Raw genomic sequence first — 15,490 nt, 5'->3', positions numbered from 1 at the left:
CGGCTGCCTGCTACCCGGGACGTACGGGTGCAGTCCTTCGTGACGTCAACTCGCGAAGCGGAGAAAATCAATGGCCGCAGTACTCACAACCGGCAGCATCGTCCAGACGAACCTGTCATCGCAGCGACGCAGTTCCATCATACGCCATAGACGTACGGGTGCAATCCTTAGAGCCGCAGAACCCAGACCGAGGAAACCTATGGCCGGAGTACTTACCATCGGCAATATTGCCCCAGTAGACCTGCCATCATTGCAGGACAATCCCATCCTACCGCCACGGACATACGGCTGCGCTCCTTGCCAAAGGTGACTGGCGAAGCAAGAAATCAGCGCTTGCAATCAACAGCATCGCCCTGCGTATCACAGCTTTGTCCTGGCGCCACGAACGTACAGCGGCAATATTTCGCAGGCCTGAAACCGGAATAGATTCACAGTCGATGTACTCGTACCGTCATGGGCTAACGTTACCGTCTTATAGTCTTGGCGAGAGCAGCTTAACGGTTGACTTGGTCCTACCGCCACGGAGTGATGGGAGCAATTCTCCGAAATCCACACTGATGACTTCCGAAGACGGAGTCGGACGAGAAACGCGTCCCGCGCGAGCAAGCTAAAGCGGCTTTTGACATACACAAACCAGGCCTTGATTTTGACATTCGGACGTCAGTATATATGGTGGCGACCTCCCAATGGACCTCGATCGCAGGTGGCATTCGACGTCGGTGAACGGCGATACGAGCTAGAACGAGCCCCGAACATTAGATCTTTGACGACACAGGCACAGAACGGTAGGAGGGGCGCCACAGCCGCGAGGCCTGGAGGGGGGCGGAGACCTGGAATTTGAAGTCGAAGTCAAAGTATATGGCTCCGACTTCTTGTTCGGTTCGAGTCGAATTGGAATGGATGTATAGATCGCTTGGCGCAGGTGAGACAAGGCCCTGAGCTTCGAGGCACGAGAAATCCGAGATATTAGTCTGCACCTGGAGTCGAGGCATTGATTAACTATCCTGAGGCGGATACAGAGACGGGAGTGTTCCTCGCGAGTAGCGGGATACGACTAAGAAACGAGATTGACAGCAGGGACTTCCCGAGGGGTAGCTGATCCATTGGCACATTTGCCGCATGTTCGTGAAGTGCAGTCCATGCCTCGAAATAACTGATCGAGTATAATGAACACGAACCGTAAGATGCGAATCCCCTTGCCAATTCAGGATCGAGATAACAAAAGAAGCAAACAATCAAGCTTGAGCTCGAACACGAACTCGTACGAAGTTGCCGCTGGAACTTCCTGTTCTCAGGATGTGAGCTGGAGGGAACGAGATACCTGATGCAGATATCGAGGCTGCGGACAGATAGATATCTGATAACTGATACCTGTCAGTGATAGATGGGAAATTAATAGCGAGGTAAGTATGCCGAGCCAGAAAAAGCCCTCGAGTGCGCGCCTGTGACTTGATGAACTCTGAGATATTATTAGCCCAGAGAGAACCCAAGCCGGATGGATCTATCTGACAGTTCGAAGGGCGCATAAAAACTGCGACCAGGAAAGCCAGCAGGCGGTATGTCAGCATGTGCTGCTATGTAGCGACGGCCGGGATATATCACGGTCGCTGACCAAACTGTCCACAGAAAACGCCGAGGCTGACATGCCCTGCTCAAGAACGCTTGAGCGCTGCCAATGGTATGGGCGTGGAAACCCCGGAGGGTGCGCATCCCGGGTCACCTACGAGGACTAGGGCTAAAAGGACACGTAAGTTGGCGACGAGGATGATTGAGTCCCAAGCCTTGAATTCGACGACTGCGATAGGCGTATGTGCGGAGGACACAGTACGGCCAGACAAACGCGGGTCCCAAGCCAATCCGGAATACGCCTCATTGTTAGTGAAAATCCCTGTATCGGGCGCGATTTGCTGCCAGGGGCGCAGTGAGGATGCACTTGTGGTGTGGAGTCGGGCCATGGAGACGTCGTCATCTCCTTGCAGGCAAGTTTCGGAGGCCGCAGATAAGGCAAGTAGGGGAATCCACATTTTGGAAAATGCACGAGGTGTACTAACACGAAAAGTGAGTCTGCACCGGTGAGCTGTGTTGGCATGTGTTGACCAAGTTGGCTGAGAAATCATAGCGCGAGCGACATATCGCTGCATCACCCCTCTGGCGTGCTGGGCATCAATCACTGTGTATTCATAAGTCAGCTCGGCGTGGGCATGCTTGTAATACGGGGAACAGAAAGCGTTCGATGGGCAGCCGGATGGAAGGAAAGGGATCACGGCGTGTTCGTCGAATGTTAAGAGGGGCACCGATGAAGTACCGCCACATGGACTGCATAGCCTGCAGGCAGTTCTATTTACATTGCGAACTCCTTCGAGAGATCTCCCTCGCGGATAGCCGAGCCCGCTGCTAACTGGATTCATAGGAATCCTATAACGGTTAGCCGCAACGTTGATACGAGTGAATACGGCCGATACCAAGCTGTTCCTGGTCGCCTGATCACCTAGGGGAGAACGGGAAAGAGCGGAAGGAAATGTACGGTGGCAAACCGAAGCTCGAAAGGCCGAAAAGAGCGCAAGACAGGGCTGTCCAATAAGCGCCCAACACCATGGACGGCTTAGTCAGCGATACGAACACCTGCTATTATGAACGAAATCGGCGCTCTGCCTCTGTCCTCTCCCATCTTTCCCGCCATCCATCGCAGCCTTGTTGCTGTTGCCAGCGTCGTCGCCAGCGGCACAGCCGTCCGTGCTGGCTGCCCAGTTTGTTTATTCCCTGTTGGGGTCTGTAAGTATCGTCTGTTTATCACAGGCACAAGGCCCGTTTCCCATCCGAGATCGGGCACGAACAATTAAAACACAATTGGCGCGGAACTGTCAGACCACCGATTCCCTGCTTGGGGCCGTTCCCTTCCGCTCCTGCATCGTTTTACTCTCCGACCTACTCATATTGGCACTCTCTTTGTTCGTAGTGCGCTCTTTTCATCCCTCCATAACCTCCCACAATGCCTGGGCCGTCTAGAACCCAGCGGGCGGAAGCAAAGTACAACGTTACCACTGATTGTACGTGCGTCTACGATTGGTGCCTGAAATGCGCGCTTACCTCGGTTTCTAGTCCCGCATCTCGGGCTGCATTCGGCGGCAGCGAATGGCAATATCGGCCTCGTCAAGTACGCTTTGTCCCATGGACAGCCAGTCAACTCGGTGCTTGACGGAGTCCTTCCACTGCACGCGGCGTGCTCGTTTGGCGACGAGATAGTAGTGAAGTATTTGATAGATAACGGGGCGGACGTGAATGCACCTCGGTGAGCATATTTCTTTGTCGGTGAAAGACTCGCGTGGCGCAATTGTAGTGCCGTCACGTCTGGTTGGTCTCTGCCCCGGTGGAGCTGAGCCAGAGTGCTGCGATGTAGTACTGTCTTGGAAAGATGGATATGATGCTTGGGACGACAGCTGCTTTGCTCGCGTACGCGTTGAAATTCTGTTCGAATTGCTAATACGGGCCAATGCACAGACTACCGCGCCGGTACTCGAACGAGAAAAACCGTGCCAACTCGCAGTTGATCATCGGCACGTCCGGGTCCACTCCCCTGCACTTCGCCTCCGCGAACGGCCACACGAACATCGTCATCACCCTCCTCCAGCATGGCGCGCATCCCGATCGGCCAGATAAACACGGCATCACGCCCGAGATGCTTGCGCGCGACAACGGGTACACTGAGACAGCAGATTTACTAAGAAACTGGAAGATCAATAAGGACCGCGACCTCTGGGAGCGGCAGGGCCCTATGCCAGAGTATTATGAAGAGGAAACGTCGCGCGATAGGCAAGGGAGCTTGGACGCGGACTCTAGCATGCGGAAGCGGCTGCGAATGAAGCGCTCACTCGAGTTCGCGCTGAGCACGATCAAAGCAACGACCTCCCACTCGCATTCCCAGTCGGGGTCCAGCACAGCGACTATGGTGTCGCGCGACACGTCGCAGCCCCGCTCGCCGCCCGCACTCGGCGAATACACCTTCTACCCGCAGCCCTCCAGCTCTGACTCCGCCAACCCCAACCCCTCCGAGCGCCGACCATCACTCCCGCATCTGTACGACGCGCCTCCCAGCGCTGGTTCGCGGAAGGCATCGATGTCGTCGGGAACAAGCTCTCGACGGCCCCGGTCAGCGGGTACCGGCGCCGAACCCCCACCTCGTCGAAAGCTAGGCACGAAATACTCCCTCCTCAATCTATTCAAGAAAGCCAACGGAGACGGCCAACCCTCCGAGTCCCCCTCCCCGCCCTCCGAATCTTCCTCACCCCCTTCCACCGCGCAGATTGCGCCCATCAGTACGTCACCGCTCCCGACCTCCCGATCGTTCTCGGACAAGGCACCCTCGCCCGTCGAGCCCTCCAGCCGGTCGCGCGGGGCCCGACACGGAACCGAACCCCCGGTGCGCATGCCCGCGCACGTCGCGAGCGCGTTCGACCTCGACTACTCGGTGCCGGCCGCGCATTCCAGGGCGCGCTCGGGCTCGGGTGCGAGCGGCGCCTCGAGAACGAGGGAGTCGAGCACGCCGCCCAGCCGGCCCGGGCCCAGTATACTCAAGGGCCACCTTCGGAACCCGTCGAACCAGTCCCAGCAGGACGGGCAGAGCGGCTCGGTGAGTGGACGGTCGCTGAGGTTCGACTCCTCGTCGACGACGAGTGCGAGTGTGGTGAGGCAGGGCCAGCGCACGGATAACCCGAGGCGGCCTGCGCGGGCTGCCGCGAGTCCCAGTCCGGCGAGGGATTTGAGGGACCATGCAAGTGCTGGGTCGTTGAGGCCGGGTGGGGTGGCTGGCCGAAGGTACACGAACGAGCGGGAGCGCCCGGCGGGTGTCAGTTCCCCTCCTGTCGCTCCCGTGAGGCTTGAGGGAGAGTCGGTTCGTCAGAATAGTAGTGCTGTCGATGAAGATGACGAAGAGGAAGAGTACGGAGAAGTCATCCGCGGTGGCCTCGGGTTCGCCGCAAGCCCTCCGATGGACGCCAACGCGATACTTCCAGACATTGTGACGAGTACCAGCGGGCGTCCGTCTGCCCTTTCCCCGATATTGTCGCCGGAGAACTTGAGTGCCTCTCCCACGGACGCCGAGTTCCCCTTCAGCATGGACCGACCGACCACTGACTTCGGCAGCGACGGCTCAGCGCCGCAGAGGCCAGGTGGGCTCCGTGTGTCGGCTAGCCAGGGGGACAACAGGTTGCGTGGCGACTCGGTCAGCAGCATGGCTACTGATACCAGTACAAACCCTCCGAGTTCGAGTTCTACGAGCGGCACCGCCAGCGCGGGTATTAACACTCCTGCTACAGGCTGTCATGCATTACCGGTCGGGACGGTCAGTCCTGGCGAAGAATATGATGCGCCTGGCTCGTATGCGGGGGATGGCTCCCATGGACTGTTGCTGGATGACTCGGAATTTGGGCTGGCGCTGCATCGACCCCATATACCAGGGGGCATTGATATACGGTCCATTTCCTCTCATGCTCAAGCGGAAGCCCTGGTTCGACAGACGCAGAAGTCGATTCTTGAGATGGATCCTCACGAGGAAGACGGTTCAGGACTCGGGATCTCGCCTCTGAGCGCGAAGCTAGCTGCGTACGGCAAGAGTCTTGCCATCGAGCGGAAGTTCAAGGAGGAGCAAGCCAAGGCTGAGTTGCGGGCCCGGACTGGCGAGCTCGATTCCGTGCGGAAAGGCAGTCTCAACCTGGATCGATCTGAGCAATATACCTCTCATGCGGGGGAGAAGTCCTCGCCTACCCCTCCCAGAGTGAAGAAGGTTCGGCGTCCCCACACGGCTGGAGGTGAGTGCTCCGCGGAGCATTCGTTTGGCCCCACCCATGCTCGCCATCGTCAAGGCCTCTCGCGATCGACGTCTGTGCACGTCCCAGCCCATTCTTCGCCTCTGGGGCATAAAGACCCAGATGTGGCGAAGCCGGCGGATATCGAGATCGTTGAGACCGCTGCCACTCCCGTTGAAGAGAATGCACTGTCGAACTTCGATAACGACACAGTTCAAGTCAATCCGTACTCGTATGAGCGGGCGCGCTCTCGTACACCGGACCCTGAGCCTGAGCGGTTCAGTCTCGACGAGGAGCCTACGAGTACAGTTGGAGTGCCTCTATCCCGGGTGTCGACTGCGCCATGTCAAGACACGTACAATACCGCGCAGTCGCGCAGCCTCAGGAATAAGAGAGATCATGCTGCGCGTCACATCGCCAGTGCCAATAAACTCACGAGGATGGGTTTCGCGGCGCCGGACGGGTGGCAGGGCTCGACCGGATATGCTTCTGCTAACGCATCGAACAAGCAACGATTCGGAGGCTTAAAGTCGTTCGTGCAGTCCCTCAAAGGCAGGACTTGAGGGGTCATCGTGTAAACGTTTCTTCTTGGTCGTCCGGAGGACGCATGGACATACATTCTTACGGTTGGCGATTGAGGCTCGCCACACTCTACGCTCGACTGTGCTTTCTTGTCATCATCCAGCAATTGTTATTCTTATCCTCGAACATTCTGTCCTTCCTGTGTATCGACGTATGTATGATGTGATGTTGTTGTATGCCTACCTGTATTGTCGCTCTTTCGGCTTCAGCCAGCGCATGTATGTTATCCACTGTATTCTGAACTTGAACCAAGTCTACAAAGATCAGATTTCCGCAGAGAATCACCAGAGCATTGCATTGAGAGCATGAGGAGCACTACAGAATAGCGGTGCACAACACGAATTGACAAGAATAGTATGGTACAACGGGAGGGTAAGTTCTACAATATATATAATAAACTTACAGAGCGGTTACCCAAGAGATGTCAAAATTTGAGCTAGGGAGGGTGGCTTGTCTCTACCCTGATTTCTCTACCGGTCCGAATAATGACAGCGACTGCTTGAGGCGCGTCCACCCTCAATTAGTCCTCATGAATCCGTTCATCCCCAAGCTCCTGTCCGTGACATAAGAAAGAGGTCTATTGCCAGCTTTCGGAGTCATACCAGCGTTCGTATTCGCATTCGCGCCCCATCCCCGGCCGGGCGTCTGCGCATAGAAACTCGTCGTCGTATGCGGCGTCGACGAGCCGATCGTCGACGGCGGCAGCGGCACGCCCGCCGCAGTATACCCAGATGTCGACGTGCTCGCCCGGCTCTTCTTCGCCGCCTTGCCCTTCTTACCGCGCGGTGGCGGCGTGCTCAGCGTGTCGTTCGAGAACCCGGAGGACTGCGTATCCGTCGTCGTCGACGTCGACGACGAGTCGCGGCGCGTGCCCGGCAGCCTGCCTGCGGCCGAGTACCCCTCGGGGATCACGGGCTTCTCGCCCTCCGCGAGCCCCTGGTCCTCGTGCATCATGTACACCGCCGGCGGGGGCATCCCCGACCCGGAGCCGCTCGGGAAGGGCACGGTGTTGCCTGGGCCTGACGGGAGACTGGCGTTCCCCGCGGCGGGCGTCGGGATCACCTCGGTCGGGGTGAACAGCTGGCCGTTGGGGAGCACGATGGGACCCATGGAGACGGGCGTGGCGCCGGGCATCGGGCGCGCGCTGGCGTAGCTCGGCGGAGCGGGCGGCTCGTCGTCCGCGATGGGTGGTAGGGGCCGGGATTCGGCGGCGTCCCGCGGGGAGAGGAGGTTGCGCGCCTGTGACTGAAGAGACCTGTTAGACGCTGGGCGGGACTGTAGGAAAGCAATCATGACAGCGTGAGCGGACTCTCGATTACTCACAGTCACGGCGGGAGGGGACGTACGGGAGGGACGATGGTGATGTCGGGCACGGAGTTGCCCGAGGAGACGGAGTTGCGCGCGGGCTCGGCTTGCGCGGGGGTCGCGGAGCGGCGCGTGCTGCTGCGCCTGCTGGCCCTGCTTTGTCGACCTGCCTCTTCCGAGGAGGTAGACTGCGAATTGCGCGATTGTTGGTAGTTCGACGTAGGAGGCTGAAAAGAGGATGTCGGGGGCGGCGGCTGGGGCGCGGGGACGGTCATAGGCGTCGGCATATACTGCGTCCCCTCCGGTGTCCGATTCTGCATTAGACAATCACGACTTGATCAGCCACATGTACCGCGCAGTGATCCATCAACTTACAATGTAACTGGGCGCAGGACTCGTCGCGCCGCTCAATACCTCCGGAATAACGCTCAGCCCGCTATCTTTGCGCTCCCTCAGATATCCGGGGCCCGTCTCGCGCGCCTGAGGCTGAGGCATGACCACCGGCTCCGGCATGTTGGTGTGCTGCGGGCTCTCGTTCACGAGCCCGAACTGCGAGATCGTCGTGCTCTGCGAGTCGGGCGACGAGCGGCGGCGCACGCGCGGCGGGCGGCTCTGAGTGAGAGACTCGCTACGGCCGTGGCGAGTCTGCGCGAAGGTAGGCGCGCTGGGCGTGGCGGGCGGCGGAATGTATCGGATCTCCTCGGGCTCCGGGGGGAGCGGTGGCGCGGGTGTCCCGGGCGTGCGCGACATCTCGTGCGGCGGGGGCAGGCGGATGCGCGAGTCGTGCGGGGAGACAGTGGGGATGTAGTTGTCAGGCGGGATGGGGTTCTCGGGGTGCCGCGGCGACATGGGCGGGCGGGGGTCGGGGACGGGCGTGCGCGAGGGCGACCCGGGGCGGCGGTAGTACTGCGTCGGGGGCCGGGGCTGCGGAGGAGGGGCGGGCATGGGCATGGGCTCGGATTCGCGCTCGGGATCGGGGCCGGGGTCTGGGAGGTTTCGTATGGACCCGAGCGCGGCGGGGGTCTCCTCTTCCAGCGCGTCTCCCAGCGCGCTCTCGAACGCGCGCTGGGACAGCTCCCGCCCCTCGTCGTAGCCGACGAACCTGCCGTCCTCGAAGCCCGCGTCGCGCCCACTACGCAGGCCCTCCTGGTAGCCCTCCATCCGGCCCTCCTGCCGCGCGCGCTCGACCATGCTTTCTTCCCTCAACTTCCGCGCCCTCGTGCGAGCCTTCGCGGCCGAGTCCTCCGCGGAAACGCGCGCCTGCTCGAGCTCGTCGAGGACGGCCTGCGCGCGGAAGATCTCCTGCTGGGCGTTGTGCAGCTGCGCCTTGTACAGCCTGAGCTCCTCCTTCGCGGCGGCTGCCTCGCGCTGCGCGACGAGCTTCTCCTCGTTCAGCACCTTGACCTTCAGCAGCAGGTCGCGGGAGCGGCGCTCGGCGGTGTCGGCGCGCTCGGACTCGAGCGTGAGCTGGCTGGTCAGGGAGGAGTTGGACGCCTCGAGTGTCTGGTTGAGTTTCTGCTCCTTGATGAGCATGCGCGCGAGGTCGCGGGCGGAGAGGCCTGCATAGTCCTTGGAGGTGCGTTCGCGGGCGCGCCCAGTAGCAACTCGACGCAGGCGGTCTAGAGAGTCTATTCGGGGGAGTTTGGATAGCGGCGAAGGGGGAGTGTCGCTGTCGTCCATGCTTGGATAGACGAGTTAGAGGCCAGGTTATAGTAAAGCCTCCTCCGCGCGCACCGGCTTAGAAGATCTCAGGATTGTCGCGGTCGTAAAGGTCGTTAGAAAGGCGTGAAATAAATACAAACAGTCCTAATCGTCATGAGCGATTCGTGAACAAAGGCGAGCGTGTAGAGCTTGCAGGTCAAGTCGACTCCGATCGCGTACGATTCCACGAGCTCGGAGCGTGGCGATCTAGCACGGGAAAATGGCGAAGCGTGGCAAAACTAAGTAGCGCCTCCTGACAGTGATAAGCCTCCGAAAGGTCTGCCCCACACGGAGTCTGGAACGGAGCGTAAACGCAAGAGTGATGCCAGAGAAATGCGTGTTCAGCAGGAATGAACGGGAACACAACCATGTGAAGAGTAATGTCTGAGTATAATCGTTCAAAATGCTTCAGTCGGCTGAGTGCCCAACTCAACCTTTGGACTCGGAACGTAAACGCGAACTTGGTGAACCGCTGCCAGTGGCGAAGCCTTGAAGAGTTCTTTGTACTCAGTGGCGACCCTCACACTCGTACTAGTAGGCTTGTACTTTATTAGGCGACTATCTTTTGTACACCTTATATCCATACCCCCCTTATATGCCAACCGACGAAAGATAGCCATGAAAGAGTATCGATATATCAATATTGGTACCATAACCTGTTATACAACTTATTCTAGTGATACACACTCTGTTGTGAAAGTGTACGTACCACGAATACCCTGGAACTCAGGTAACTTACACATGCATGCGCATACGCGCAGAGCTGTGGGTACCAGAGGAGGAACGACTCAATTTCGTCCGACTTCGCCACCACTTCGCCACGGCCCTTGGATGTCGCCACTTCGCCATTTCGCCACGTTTCGCCACGGAATTCGCCACTTCTAAATTTCCGGTGCTCACAAGCGTTCCCCGCAAACCCCGCGTTTCTGATCGTGATTGCCACCCCGAGGTATGCCCTCCTCGCAGTCGAGGACGTTCCGTAATAAAGTTTGGCGCCTGACTTGCCCCATTTACAATGCGAGACTAGCCTAGCAGCGATGTTCGCACCGTTTCCCCCCACAGTCGTTTGCCCGATGGTCCTGGCTTCGGTGCTCACTGTGATTGTGCTCGTGTCCAGTGCTTGGCTGATCGTGCGCGCTATCGAGAGACGTGCACATCACACGATATGGTCGAATATCCTTCCAGGTCCTCCTCCTGCGTCTCTCTTAGCCGGAAATCTGGGACAGATATTCAGTGCCGGGGGTATGGAGTATCATGAAAAGTTCATGAAAGAGTACGGAAGTATATTTCAGGTGCATGGATTACTTGGGGTGAGCTTCGTGATGTCGCTGCAATCGATTCGTACGTTATAAAGTATGATCTTACTATGGCTATTAACAGGAGAAGCAGATCTTTACCTCAGACTGCGCCGCCATATCGACGATACTAAATGATTCTGATACCTTCCGTCACACCGAGTAAGCAGCATTGAAACCAGCGGTATGTTGATCACTCACGTTTCACTCTCGCTACTACGTGAAGGGAATATGATACCATTGCTACTCTCATATTCGGCCCTGGCATCATCGGCGCCCAAGGTGCGCGAAAAAACATGTATATTGCAACTATAAGTTGTTATACTAAACGAATCGCGCAGGCCGACAGCACAAACGCCTACGCAGAATGCTGAACCCCATTTTCAGCTCGCACAACATCCGGGAACTCACAGGAGTCTTCTTCTCCATCGCTCACAAGGTACCTCACACGACCCGCAGAGCCCATTTTGATCCTTAGATCTCACTATCCTCCTCCCTGTAATGCAGCTCCGAGATTGCTTGGAGGGCGAACTTCCACCAGACGCCGAGCGCGAGATCAACATCCTGGAATGGACGTCCCGTGCCGCGCTCGACCTCATCGGCATCGGCGGTGCAGGCTACCGCTTCGGCGCACTCGACGGCTCCAAGAATGCGTACACCACTGCGGCCAAGGGTCTCCTGTACGCTCGCCCTCCTTCCAATCTCCATTTTCTGTCAACAGATTTCCGTTTCCCTCAGACCCACCCTGACGAGCCTGACCCCGATCGTCCCCCTCCTCCCCTACCTCCACCACCTCGGTCCCAGCCAGTTACGGCGGTTTCTCGTCCGTTTCGTCCCCTGGCCGGCAGTGCAGAGGTTCCGGCGCATCATTGACGTGATGGACCGTACCGCGTGGAGCGTGTACCGCGACAAGAAACGAAAGGTAAGGGAGAAGGTGGCGGTGGGGGAGAGCGAGGGCGGGGGCAGGGACGTGATCAGCTTGGCTAGTAAGTCATGGTCAAGGAGGCGAGGAGGGTGCTGACTGTGTGTAAGTTGCTGCGAACGAAAACGCGGACGTGGACTCGCGGCTCACGGATGAGGAGCTCGCCGCGCAGATGGGGTGCGCGCTCCGTCCCCGCTCACCTTTCACAGAATACACTAAACAAAACGTTGTCGCATCCACAGAGGCCTCATCTTCGCAGGCCTAGATACAACCTCCGGTGCCCTGTGCCGCACCCTGCAGGTGCTGTCCACGCGCCCGGACCTCCAGCGACGTCTGCGCGCGGAGATCGCGGATGCCAAGCAGACCCGGGGCGTCGAGCATGGGCATCTGGACTATGAGACGCTGCACGGGCTGCGGTGTCTCGGCGCCGTGTGCCAGGAGGTGCTGAGACTGTGAGCTCCCCCTCCCCGCGACTGTTGCCGGGGCGACTGAAACGAAGATGCGCAGGTACCCCCCGGTGACGTGGTTCGACAGGACGTCAGTCCCTCTGACTCCTCGTATACACACAGTTGTACTCCTTACTGATTGTGATTATTTTACATCTATAGCTCCCATGTAGACATATCCATCCCGCTCGCCTCGCCCCTCACAACGAGCACCGGGAAACAAGCGACTAGCGTCCCCGTGCTGAAGGGCACGACGGTGATTATGTCCGTGCACGGTGTCAACCGCGACAAGGCACTCTGGGGCGCAGACGCGGAGGAGTTTAATATCGACCGCTGGTTACTCCCCGAGCGGGCGGAGAGGCGGGGCGGCGTGAAGGTGCCGAGTGTCTGGAGTTCGCTGTAAGTATACTAGGCTCTTCGGGCTATACAGGTACGCATCTCATAAGTGACCGACTTTGCAGGCTGTCCTTCGGTGCAGGCCCGAGAGCGTGCATCGGGTTTCGGTACGCGTTGTTGGAGCTGAGTACGTGCCGCGTCCGTCTGCCTGCCACATACTTACTAAGATCGTCCTTCGTGGCAGAGGTAGTCCTCTCGGTGCTCATCGAGTCGTTCGAGTTCTCGCCGACGGGCAAGACGGTCGAGTGGTCGCTCAGCTTCACGCAGTCGCCGCATGTGAAGGGGGAGGACGCCCCCGGGATGCCTTTATTGGTGCGGAGACGGGCGGTGGAAGGGTGATCTCAGGTTCGAGGGTGGGTTATAGGGTGGTGGTGTTCCACGGGTATCTATGTTGTTATGGAATTGGCTTTTCATGTACGCTTGGCCACCGGCGGGAGCGCACCCCAGTTAGTGTTACTTTGTTATTTGGCTCGGTTTGGCACACTTTGTGGCAGGATCTCTGGGGGTTCCCACGCTTCGCGTTAATGATGCTGTCCCGATTCTCAGCAACTACTCCTCCAAAATTCAACTATCCTGCCGCCCTCTGTTGGAATTTCGGGGTAATCGGTCAAGCTTGCGAGCTCGCGCGCGATAGGACAGGGCCGCCGTAGGCGGCTGTTGCGGGTGAATGTTTATGCGGAACTCGTATATAGTCGCTGTATCTATCATTGGACCAGTAGTGAATGATTTGAACTGTTCCCTAGTTGAGTCATCTTCCTCTGATTGCACGTACCCCAAAATTGGTGTGAATGGTTCAGATACTATTCTATACCCTCTGCAAATTTCTCAGATTTTTCCAGAGGGCGTAGAGGTTGTACGGCGTAAGGGGACGGGAAGTGAATAAGATGTCACACGTGTCACAATAGGGCTGTGCGGTCACGCTCTGTCACGCTTAGAGCTCGGAGATGCAAGACAGTTTTAAATCCTGAACGATGACCACCCCTGCGTTCCACATACAAACTTGAACATGGCATCTACAGACATTTATCATTACAGAGAAAAATTGCCGAAGGTATAGGGTAGCCACAAGGCCCCCAGTGCACAAAAGGGACGGGAAGTGAATAGTTATTCACTACTGGTCCAATGATAGTACTCGTTGTACGGTACGCGATAGGCTGCATCTAGTCGCGCGGCATTTGGCGTGGTGCGCATATTCCAATCACGTGACCTCATTAGTGTTATGGAATCGTCAGATTAACCGCGTTCCCCAGCGCGTCGCGACCCTCTAGAAGAATTAATGAGCTTCAGGTACATATTTTGAAGTGACACCAAAGCTGTGCTCAATTAGTGTCTGTTTTGGGTGCCGTATCGACCGATAAAGCCTATTCTGTACCATGATAGGCTCCAGCGCATATTGATAATAATCCATTCCCCCCATGGGCTGGTAGAAGTAATGAGTAGCAATACATATATGTTTTTAAGCCATATTGAGGTATGCTGCCGAGCGTGGTGTCTTTAAAATGAGCTCTGAAGGGTAGAGCTTCAACATGTTCCCCTTTTGGGACGGCCGGAGCTGCTGATGTCAGCAGCATGTACCGAACGAAGTTAATGCTCCTACAGCGGAAAGAGAGCGCCAGAAAATCTGAGACTACTCAAATTGCATCAGGACCAGCAGGTACTCCTGCCCTATCATATATTTTTCCCTCGCTACATGGAGATGGCATGGGTACGAAACGGTGAGTCTGTCGAGGTGGCCGTGGGAATAGTCACGTGATGTTGAATATGCGTACCCCTACTAAGGGGGCGCGATCCGCGGCAGACCGTTATATGCCGACTGCCCTCCACCTGCCTTATAAGGGAGGCATTTAATCGGTCGCCTTTGGGAGACTAGGTACGCGATTGCCCTTCGGGCAACCGACCGCCTGGGGCAAACGCGCTCGTCTTCCGTTTGCTTGGAATATTTCAACACCCTCCGAGTCAAGGGCCCGTCCCTCAAATTCACCCATCTGACGCCATATCAAAGTGTCTCTGTTAACTCTGAAGTCGCTCGCAGACAACCTCGTTTCCTCCATCCTTCACGACATTTTGTGTCATGCCAGTTCGCGGGACTTCGACCCCATTCCGACTCACGAATCACGGGCTCCCAGCCCCAAACAAGCGATCAAGATTTCAACCTTCTATGACTCTCTCTTCCGCTTGTGTTAATTGCCATTGGAATACGGTTTCCCGAGAAATATTCTACCACTCGGTGCCTGTTCGAGATAGATCCAACACCAACCTCCCATCCCTCCAAGAGTCCTCACACTTCGCTTCCCTTGTGCGCCGCTTGGATCTTTTCATGGACAGCTGCTTTACTCACGAGGTAAAGAGACATATCGCTCTCTTGGAACTCTGCCCGAACCTGCAACATGTACCCCTGCCGGGGTACGATGTGAGCTACCGGCCGCATTACATCAAGGCGCTCAATAAATGCACGCAGATGCGCTTCTTTTATCTTGCGAAGAGAGGTTGCTTGGAGGCAGCATCTGGACCTTTTGCTAACATCTGGCAGATCTTCGAAGGTCTGAAGCACCGGCCGCAAATTGAGCAGCTTCACTTGGGGCGCGGAACCATTAGTGTTGCTCGTTAAGTGAAGCTGAAGTGACGTGAAGTGGGGCCTGTCAAACTTCAGTCCGTCTGAAGTGAAGCTGAAGTCACGCTGAAGACTTCAATGAAGTGTGAGACAGCAGCCCTCATTTGGCCAACTGAGAGAGATAATGGGTGAATCACTCAGCAGACGTTGAGCTTTTGTCTCTCGTTTCTTTTCTATCACAAATTACAAACCTTACAGACTCTGTCTGACACCAAAGATGCACATTTTGGCTGCAGTAGGGTGGTAAACCGCGTCGACGACGGCCGTCCTCTCCAGTCCGGCAACTGCCGGTCTCAAGGCCGACACGGGCACGAAGTCAACCACGCGAGCGGGCTTACCCACTTCGTGTAGGTTTACTCCTTTCGTCAGTGGAGTGGTGGGACTGAAGTCATCTTGAAGCCTTCAGTGTGACTTCATGCCACGCTGAAGCC

At 57.2% G+C, this 15,490-nt stretch overlaps 3 protein-coding genes across 3 annotated transcripts; 2 read left to right on the top strand and 1 right to left on the bottom strand.

The window, feature by feature from the left end:
- Positions 1-2,989: 2,989 nt before the first annotated feature.
- GLOTRDRAFT_16454 (ankyrin) lies at positions 2,990-3,766 on the top strand (the record flags this gene model as incomplete). The annotated part of the gene is made up of 3 exons (XM_007865672.1): positions 2,990-3,047; positions 3,100-3,289; positions 3,499-3,766. Coding segments are annotated over 3 exons (516 nt in total), but the record flags the coding sequence as incomplete, so codon positions are not given.
- Positions 3,767-6,654: 2,888 nt separating this feature from the next.
- Positions 6,655-9,417, bottom strand: GLOTRDRAFT_137914 (uncharacterized protein). Its single transcript, XM_007866519.1, has 3 exons — positions 8,064-9,417; positions 7,730-8,002; positions 6,655-7,658 (listed from the first exon to the last, which is right to left on the bottom strand). The coding sequence occupies exons 1-3, from the start codon at positions 9,366-9,368 to the stop codon at positions 6,900-6,902; spliced, it is 2,337 nt and encodes a 778-aa protein (XP_007864710.1). The 5' UTR covers positions 9,369-9,417; the 3' UTR covers positions 6,655-6,899.
- A 1,209-nt stretch (positions 9,418-10,626) lies between these two features.
- GLOTRDRAFT_120728 (cytochrome P450) lies at positions 10,627-12,787 on the top strand (the record flags this gene model as incomplete). The annotated part of the gene is made up of 12 exons (XM_007866518.1): positions 10,627-10,699; positions 10,770-10,846; positions 10,911-10,966; positions 11,026-11,123; positions 11,192-11,364; positions 11,423-11,670; positions 11,717-11,783; positions 11,849-12,058; positions 12,114-12,143; positions 12,215-12,451; positions 12,514-12,575; positions 12,633-12,787. Exons 1-12 carry the CDS (start codon positions 10,634-10,636, stop codon positions 12,785-12,787), a joined length of 1,479 nt encoding a protein of 492 aa, XP_007864709.1. The 5' UTR covers positions 10,627-10,633.
- Between the last annotated feature and the right edge of the window lie 2,703 nt (positions 12,788-15,490).

Source organism: Gloeophyllum trabeum, assembly GCF_000344685.1.
Source record: "Gloeophyllum trabeum ATCC 11539 unplaced genomic scaffold GLOTRscaffold_00004, whole genome shotgun sequence".
Taxonomy (NCBI): domain Eukaryota; kingdom Fungi; phylum Basidiomycota; class Agaricomycetes; order Gloeophyllales; family Gloeophyllaceae; genus Gloeophyllum; species Gloeophyllum trabeum.
The sequence above is the reverse complement of the archived record's forward strand: the minus strand, read 5'-3'. Positions and strand labels throughout refer to the sequence as shown.

Excerpts from the sequence above, each read along its gene's own strand:
- GLOTRDRAFT_137914 (XM_007866519.1), bottom strand. The coding sequence starts at position 9,368 with ATGGACGACAGCGACACTCCCCCTTCGCCGCTATCCAAACTCCCCCGA. Across the intron at positions 8,003-8,063 it reads GTCCTGCGCCCAGTTACATT|AATCGGACACCGGAGGGGAC; the intron begins GTAAGTTGATGG and ends TGTCTAATGCAG. Across the intron at positions 7,659-7,729 it reads ACATCACCATCGTCCCTCCC|TCCCGCCCAGCGTCTAACAG; the intron begins GTACGTCCCCTC and ends GCTTTCCTACAG.